Consider the following 8,712-nt stretch of genomic DNA (forward strand, 5'->3'; position numbering starts at 1 on the left):
GGAACTGATAAACCTAATCTACATGCCCGTTCTACCATTCAGTGAAGGTTCTAGGTCTCCATGTCCCGTACAGGTTAGCGCCAAAGTGTGTGGAGGGAAGAATAGTGTTCATACCCCCAAACAGGGTTACACTACAAATAATCTGCAGGTTGTTGTGGCTTCTGTTATAAATGGAGACCAAAACACAGATGTGAGCAGAAGCAAAACCACTGAACGCCCCATCAGTTCTCTCTTTATAGCTGGATGAAGCTTCATTATAGAGACATGATGGTGAATGAGGAAGGAGGTTTTTGTACGGCTCTGTATCACTGTGTGAGAGGGGTGCTAGCACCCTGCTGACAGTAATAATGTGCTATATCGTCTGCTGTCACTCCTGTGATTGTTAGTTTGTAGTTGGTGTAAGGAGATCCAGCGCTAACACCAGAGAACCGCTCTGGGACTCCTGAATATCGGTTGGCTGCATTATAGATAAGAAGCTTTGGTGATTGTCCTGGTTTATGTTGGTACCAGTTTATAGCATTCCCTGTGCCAGTACTGGATGTACATGAGAAGGTGACTGTATCTCCGGGGGACACAGAGATATAATCTGGAGACACAGTCACTGTAATCTCTCCACAGGATCCTGAGGATTAGAAGAGACATAGTCATTAGTGATAAATGGCGGATCTATTCCTACAAATCCTGATCTGATGATTGATCCCACCGTATAGATTTCTCTACACACAATCATGGAATGATCCTAATCTCTCACCCTGAATAGAAATGAAGATCACAGCCAGCAGATAACTGCGAGAAACCATCTTGGTGTTTCTGGACTGTCAGATACAAACTATAAAATGAGCCTGTACAATGAGATCTATATAGAGAGTGACGGGGGAGGTTCCAGGAGACCCCAGAGACTGTATGGAAATACTGGGGACATGGAAATTCTGTGGTTACGATGTGTGATGTGACTTCTAGAATGCGGAAATGAAGACTATTTGGCAGATAGCAGCTGACAGCTGAGGATGACGTTACATCAGAGGTGCAGTTAGGTCTTCCTGCACCCAGGGAATAGATGTAGTTTGGTTTTTACCCTTTCGGATCAATCCGTGAAATAATATAACGTTTTTGTACTTACATTGTGGAGTCTGGATGGGACATCTGAGGATAAAACCTGGCAGTGCGGCTTCTGGGCAGTTGTGTTACAGATGAAATATGTGCTGAACAACATTTCAGCATAGTTTGCATATTGATTATTGGCTGAGCAGTTTTGCAGGTAACGCCGCTGTTTACCCACTACATTGTGCAGCCATCTGATAATCAGGGGGAATCTGCAGCAGCCGTATGTCAGCACGGGTCTGTAGTAGCCCAGAGTTAGGGTGTCCTTAGAGGAGGTGTATGTCCGTTTTGTTTAAACTGTCTTGTGTGGGATTGTGTTCCATGTAAGTGCTAACAAGCTTTGTTGTGGCCAATCTGTTTTACCTAACTTGTCTGTTGTGTATGGCAGTGTGGGAGTTTAGGGGAAGTTAGGAGGCGGAGTCTAGAGGAGAGTGAGACGGGAGTGGCAGAGATGTAGTCGGTGGAGGAGGACGTGTCCGCGGAAGGGTGAAGCTCGCTTCTGCTTCTGTCTGCGCAGAGCCGTTGGGCCTATCCAATTGCCGTGGGATATTTTTCCCATCCGGGGACTGGAGCTTAGAGTATCGGTTCCTGCTATGACAAGTCAGAAGAAGTAGCTGGCAAGCAAGTAAAAGGGAAGAGTTGTTGGTTAACCCACCATGTCAGGAGTATACCCCCAGGGTCATCTGTCAGATAACTTAGACTGAAGGCACCTAGATTACAGGAAGAAAAGTGTCTCCCAGAAGAATGCGTGTGTAGGTAATGGCGTGGAATCAGAAGGAAGCCTGCCAGGAGCGTTGTGTCTGAGATTGTCAACTTGCTTCACACTTGGAGAATCAAAGTGGGTCTAGGTGAGTAAAGAAAACTTGTGTACCTCCAGTTCGACAACTATATCTTTGTGGACTCTTATTTAATAACGAGCAACCATTTGCTTGAGAAGAGGTTCAGGCATCACGTGACAACACCATTAGGACTAATGACAATCGCTTACATCTGCCTGTTCTCTTTGCATTGTGCACAACCGAGGAGGGCCACATTCTGCCATTCTTGGGGAGAGATCACAGAGCCACCCATGACAACCATCTTTAAAACTCAGTGCTGTCACCCGCAACGGCTGGCCTCTGCCCGGACAATGCAGGTCTTGGCCATACTTTTAATGTACCGCTGCATCATCTTCTGTTACTTCAGGGATTGTTAACTTGGAAATGGTGTAAGGATACCCAGCGCTACCACCAGAGAATCGGTCCGGGATTCCTGGCTGTCAGGGGATTGCACCATAGATAAGAAGCTTTGGTGGTTGTTCTGGTTTATGTGGCAGCCAAAATGGCTTCTGGCAATGTGGATCCTCTTCCGTCTGCCTGACATGACAGCGGGGATTCCCAGTAAAAATAATCAGAGTTCAGATGTGGATCTGATGTAGAATTAGGGCAGATTCCAAAAATACCATGTGAACATGATCCTAAATGACCCATCAGTGTAGCATCAGAAGTCCGGGGTGTAGCTAGGGTATAAAGAGGTCAGGGGCACAATATTCATAACCAATGTTCTCCTCCTTCTCCCATGCAGGAGTAATCCCCTTTTGTGCCCCTTCCACAGTAATAGTGCCATTCTTTGGGCCACTACCATAGTGATAATGCCATCCTATGTGCTTCTTCCACAGTTACATGGTAATTCTGTTTGACACCACAATAGTGGTGTCCTCTTATGTCCCCCCACACACAATTATAGTGTCCTCCTGTGTGCCCTCAGCAATAATACTCTACAGCTCTGGGCGAGGAGAGTAGAGTGGAAAGAGCAGCACAGCAGAGGCGGCACTGTGCGCCAGCTGACAGGCAGGTTCACAGACACAGAGGGTTAATATGTAATTGCCCCTGGTCTGCTGCCTGTATGATCTCTGAAGCTGGAGAGATCAGGGGAAGCAAACTACTTCTCAGTATCACAGTTATTGTCTCTTTATGACAACTTCATTCAGTGAGCAGAAGATCAGATATAAGAGCTCTAATAAGGAGAGAACTCTTTCTATGGTGGGATTCTCCCTGATCACTTTCTATGTCCTCCTTGTTTAGTACATTCCTGGGAGGAGAATATAATTAGTGTATAATATATTATGTATCACCCATCACACAATATATAAACTACGCTGTATATAGGGCCTTCTCTATCCTGTGCCTTACAATTATGTATTGTAGATATAATCACAGAAATAGGGAAAAGAATTTTAAAAATCAGTAAGTCAAAAAAACTAATCATTTAGTAAATTTTAGCGCTGCACTTGTATGGGACTGCGCTGCTCTCAGGTCATGTGACTAATGAGAGACATCACATTCCTGAGAAGACTGCTGTGACAGGTAAAAACTGTCTGAAGCAACACTGTTGTGATGCCTATTGGCTTGTGATGCTATACTAAAATCATGGAGGAGAGAAGAAGTGGTGTAACAATACGGAGGTGCTGCCCAACCAGATGGACGCCCTACTAGATGTAGACATGCAGAGACACAGAATGAAAGACTGAGAAAGCTGGAGTATGGCGCCACCTACCAATAAGGAAAGCAGGAGTGGAGAAGAGCAATCCAACATCTTGTTTTATTGTGTAAACCAAAATGCATCAAAGCAAAACAGGCCCCTTCAGTAACACAGGAACATATACTATGTATATGACGACTGGTCAGAGAACATCATCTTATGGCTAAGATACATTGACGGTGTACTCTTGTTCTGGAAAGGTACAGAAGCGTCATTCCAAAGGTTTGTGGACTCTCTCAATGTTAACGATTTAAATTTACGCATTACATCCGAAATCAATGCAATATCAGTGTCAATTCTGAATTTACTGATCACGAAAAACACCGATGGATCCATCTCATCCACTTTGTATCGCAAAATGACGGCTACAAACAGCCTGTTAGGATGGGGCAGTTATCATCCCTTCTCTCTAAGGAAAGGGATTCCGAAAGAACAATTTCTGCGGATAAGACGCAATTGCTCTGGAGATCAAAATTTCCACAAGGAGAGTCATAAACTGGGGACACGAACTTCCTGAAGTTTCAGGGGGTTGAGGTACTTCGGACAAACGCCCATCACGGCAATATAGATAAAAAGATACTTCAAAAAGAAGGGTCGTGGATATTCAGATTTATTACTCTCTCTCCGGTTGGTTTGAATGCAAATATTAACTTCAATTGCTTTCTTTAATCAAGTTATTCTGAGTTTGCGTTTCTGGCTCTCTAGACAACACTGAGCTGTATCATATAATAATCTGCACCATTCGGATATCAAATTACCATTTTAGATCTCACTGGGCTTACATTGACATCTTAATGAGCTAAATAGCCATGTTAGGATAAGATAGACTTCACAACTGGTCCCGATCATGTGACTTGCCATATGATCCCTGAGGATCATATGCATATCTAACGGGACTCTGTTTACAACTAGCCTCGATCATGTGACTCCTCAAGTGACCCTGGCTGAAAAATCTATCAGTGGATGCGGACGTATGAAATGCAGAACACGTGACAAGCGTCGTGACGTCATGACGTTGCAACACAAGCGCGCATGCGCAGTACCATCAGACGGTGGATCCATTTACAAGGAAGAACCGTCTGCAATCGGGAATCGCTGTGAGTGATCAGGCGGCAGGATTTTATTCCCCAAGTGATCGGCTACAAGTACATGGCAGTAAAGCTCCTCAATTATTCTTTTTCAGGGAACGATCCCCAGGGGACGGATTGGGGGCAGTCCTTACTCCCTCTGGCTACACCCATGTAATCTGTAAGTGGCTGCTAAGGAGGACACACCTTAGATAGGAGGTCCCTGGTGGACCTTAAATAGGAAGAGCAAAAGACCTGAGCTCATATACCTGCCGCTCACCATCAGAGCCACAGGCGCTACCACTTTTTTATTTTATTCTCTGCTCATTGGCAATCCATTATTTAACATCTAGCCTCTTTTGGATCATTGTACCCACTCCTTAGGGTCAGCTAGCTATAGATTTGACCAGAGAGTTCACATCACAGGGCCGTTCTCTTTTCTATACCGAGTTGAGCAGTTGTCCTGTTTGATATCAGTCCCTCAACAGGATACTTGTTTCCCCCGATTCTGTCAAATATCTTTTGGATAAGATCAGATATTATTTATTCCATGACTACGATATCAAGCAGTAGGGATAATGATTTGGGCTATGCCGACCTCTAAGTGATTGACAGTCATTATGAGAAGATAAACCAGGTTAGGTTTACTGATAGAGATGAGCGAGCACGCTAGGATACAGCAGTTACTCGAGCGAGCATCGCTTTTCTCAAGTATCTGGTTACTGGACCGAGTGTGCTCGGGGGGGGGGGGGGGATGGGGGGCAATCGTTCTCTCTCCCCCCCGCGCTACACCCCGCCGCTCACCCCTGCGGCCGCCCCGAGCATGCTAGGACCAGTAAGTAGTTACTCGAGAAGAGCGATGCTCACTCAAGTAACTGCTGTATCCGAGCGTGCTCGCTCATCTCTATTTACTAAGATTTCTCCTTAATTCATCCTGCGCAAGTCTGGGCAACGATTGCACACAGTATTACTAAATGCAGATCCATGGTGATCTGCATCCTCATTGCATGAATCATCCAATGGCGTATTGTACTCCATCCCATGACTCATATAATACCTTGTGTATGTTATAATTGATTATGCATGAAGGTATATAAACTCGAGTAATGCTATACATTACTGTGTGCATCTCCAGCAAAGCCCAATTCTTCTTTTCTTGTTGTCGTCTTATTTGTCTGTCTGTTAGCCCAGTATTTTAATATTATTAATAAAGCTTTTTATTTTAGTCTATATCTGTGAAGGGCTGGAACATGTATGGGGTGGGCATGGGTACGGAAAATAAAAAGGGGGAGGAATGGAAGGATGTAGATAAAGCAAAAAAACTAAACTGAAAAAAGAAAATAATAAAGTTGAACAGTCATGTATGCAGTTACATAAAATAAAAGCTGATCAAATAAATGCCAATGAATACAAATAAATCCTATGAATCTTAAAGGCTTGAAATTCACATAAATGGTGGTAATGTGAGGGTATATATATATATTGCCATATGTGTTTTTTATGCTTTTATACCTATATGCAAGTTTTATTCAATTCCAAATGAAAAAAAAGTATATGTCGCCTTACATCAGATATTACAAGAGGCCTTGCCAGGCGAAGACAAAAACGTATCTTGAACAAAATGTATCTTAAACACAGCAAAAAAGAACCAGACATGAAGGACGCATGTACTTGGCCGTTTTCCCAGAAGCGCTGGAACAAGATATCAAGATGTTCAAATGTACATAATTTTCACTGTCTTAGGCCGAAATCCGGACTTCTTAGAATTGAGTGGGTGATTCTTTGTACTGGAGTTAATTGAATACGTGATTTTCTGTACGTAAGCCAGAGGCGCCAGTATCAAGATAATGACTGTTATATGATTTTCACTGTCTCAGTCCGCAAATCCGGACTGCCCATATATGGTTATGAGCCCATCACCCCGTAGTGGGGAGGGGACAAAGTGTATAAGATCTCATGTAATCTGTAATAAAGCACGTCGACGTCAGCCGAGAGCCATGTCCCGTGTGAGAAACTATACCAGACCTCTGTGTGGTGTCTATTCTTACGGCCGGCAACGGGGCAAGTGGGGTGGGCCCGATTGGTGTTGCACTTAGAATTTTTAACCCTCATAAATGGCGCAACCAACTGGGGCGGTAAAATCGGAGCTTACAGCGCAATTCACCCGGATCCACGCTACTGAGAAACCGTCCTGCTGCAAACCGAGCCTGATCAACTCACAGAACTCCAGGTAAGACAAACATATATTTATGTTGTGTTTTACGCTGAGAGTCTTGCAGCAGGACTGACTATCTGTGGTTTGTGACCGGACGGGTTGGGTTAAGAGTTCTACACGGTAACTCGTGTGGGCTCCGTGTTTGCCGTCATGGACCACTGACCGTGATATGCGCACCAATGGCTCACCCAGAAATTAGTCTGTAGTCTATTTGTTGTTGAAGTCCGTAGCGTTTTAACGATAGTGGAGATTGTTTGATTGTTTGTTGTATCTGCAGAATTTTTTTTTTCTCTTACTTTTCATTTAATCTCACAAGAGAAGGGACCCTCAGGTTAGTTTAGTTAGTTGTTAATGGTTTAGCAGAGAGGGATGCATTTTGTGAGATAAGGCCTCATAGAAAAAAGGGACTCTCGGTTGTTTTGCCTTATATAAGGGGCTAACGATTTGATTTCAGAGAGATGCATTTTTATGGGACTGGTTCCATAAGAAGAAGGGACCCTCGGTTGTCTGCCGGTATATAAGGGGCTGACAATTTGAGAATTAAGAGGGATGCATTCTATGGAGCGTGTTATTATTATTATTGTTGATGTTCTAATATGCGTAAGATCTTATTAAAGAAGATAGAGCCCCTCAAGGGCTGCCGCCGTGTGGATGAATTTGTAGAATGTAAGAAAACTTATGAAAATGTGTGACACCGACCCGCACGGCAGATTACAAAATGGTGTCTGGGAGGAGGTCTTTAGGACCCAGAGGTGCCTTGAAAGACCAAGGTTTGCTAGGAGGAGAGAGAGAGACAGTCAGAGTAAGTTAAGTATGTACACATTATTTGTTTAAGAAAGTATCCGTAAGTGAAATGTTGAAAAGTACAGTAAGTGATCAAGAGGGCGTCAGGAGAGTGTCTATTGAAGGTTATATTGGCAGTTAGGTAGGGGAGAGAAGTATGAGTAACAAGCAAGTCAATAAGTAAGTTACAATGCACGTGATTTGTTGGTAAAGAGAGATGGAAATGTGTATAATACCAGATAGATAATAGATAATATGTATAATCCATACTAGGTGGATATATGTGTGTATATATATATACTGTAGTGCAAATAGTTAACTGAGATTGCTTGTAGGGGAGAAGAGTCTGTTGACATGTAGCTGTGAGCTTGTGTTTAGTCTCCAAGGTCAGGAAGATAACAGCGAGAGAGAAAATGCAATAACATCCTTGGTTAATATCTTGGCTTGCTTGCAATGAATTGAAATGAATTTAATTAGTTATACTGTCTTAGTAGGCAGGGAAATATGGCAATTTCTAAAACATATATTCTTACTTATACAGGGGTTGAAAATGAATGTTGCAAGGTCCCAGCATATGTGTTAATTATGAGTTCAAATGTTTTTTCAATAGTTTAAGCTAAAACTTATTCAGTCTGTGTTACATATTCGCGGAGAGATAACGGTTTGTTTTAAAATGGTGGGGGCTTTCAGAATTCACTCCAAATTCAGGGTCACAGATTCTAAAATACTTTAGCGTTTAATACAGCATATAATAGCTTCAGTAGATAAGAAATATAGAATATTTCAGTCACTCAGCAAACTTTTTCACATAATTTGTCAAAGATAGCGCTCATTCACAATCTCATCTCAATAGAATCATGTACTTTATAATAGCACTCACCTCGGTGTTTTTCAGCTGATGATGTATGTTTGTCAAACTTTTTTTGTCCGTGCATCTGCATGGACTGGTACACCTTCAAAGGGGGGCGACGGAGCAGACTTGAGAGCATGGATGGATGTGAGTTGGTGACCCGTGTTCAAGCTGTG

At 43.1% G+C, this 8,712-nt stretch overlaps 1 gene segment (V, D, J or C); it reads right to left on the bottom strand.

Moving 5' to 3' along the window:
* Positions 1 to 305: 305 nt before the first annotated feature.
* Positions 306 to 800, bottom strand: LOC136573491 (immunoglobulin kappa variable 6D-21-like). The segment is given in 2 exon segments: positions 306 to 622; positions 752 to 800. Coding segments are annotated over 2 exon segments (366 nt in total).
* Between the last annotated feature and the right edge of the window lie 7,912 nt (positions 801 to 8,712).

Source organism: Eleutherodactylus coqui, chromosome 7 (assembly GCF_035609145.1).
Source record: "Eleutherodactylus coqui strain aEleCoq1 chromosome 7, aEleCoq1.hap1, whole genome shotgun sequence".
NCBI lineage: Eukaryota > Metazoa > Chordata > Amphibia > Anura > Eleutherodactylidae > Eleutherodactylus > Eleutherodactylus coqui.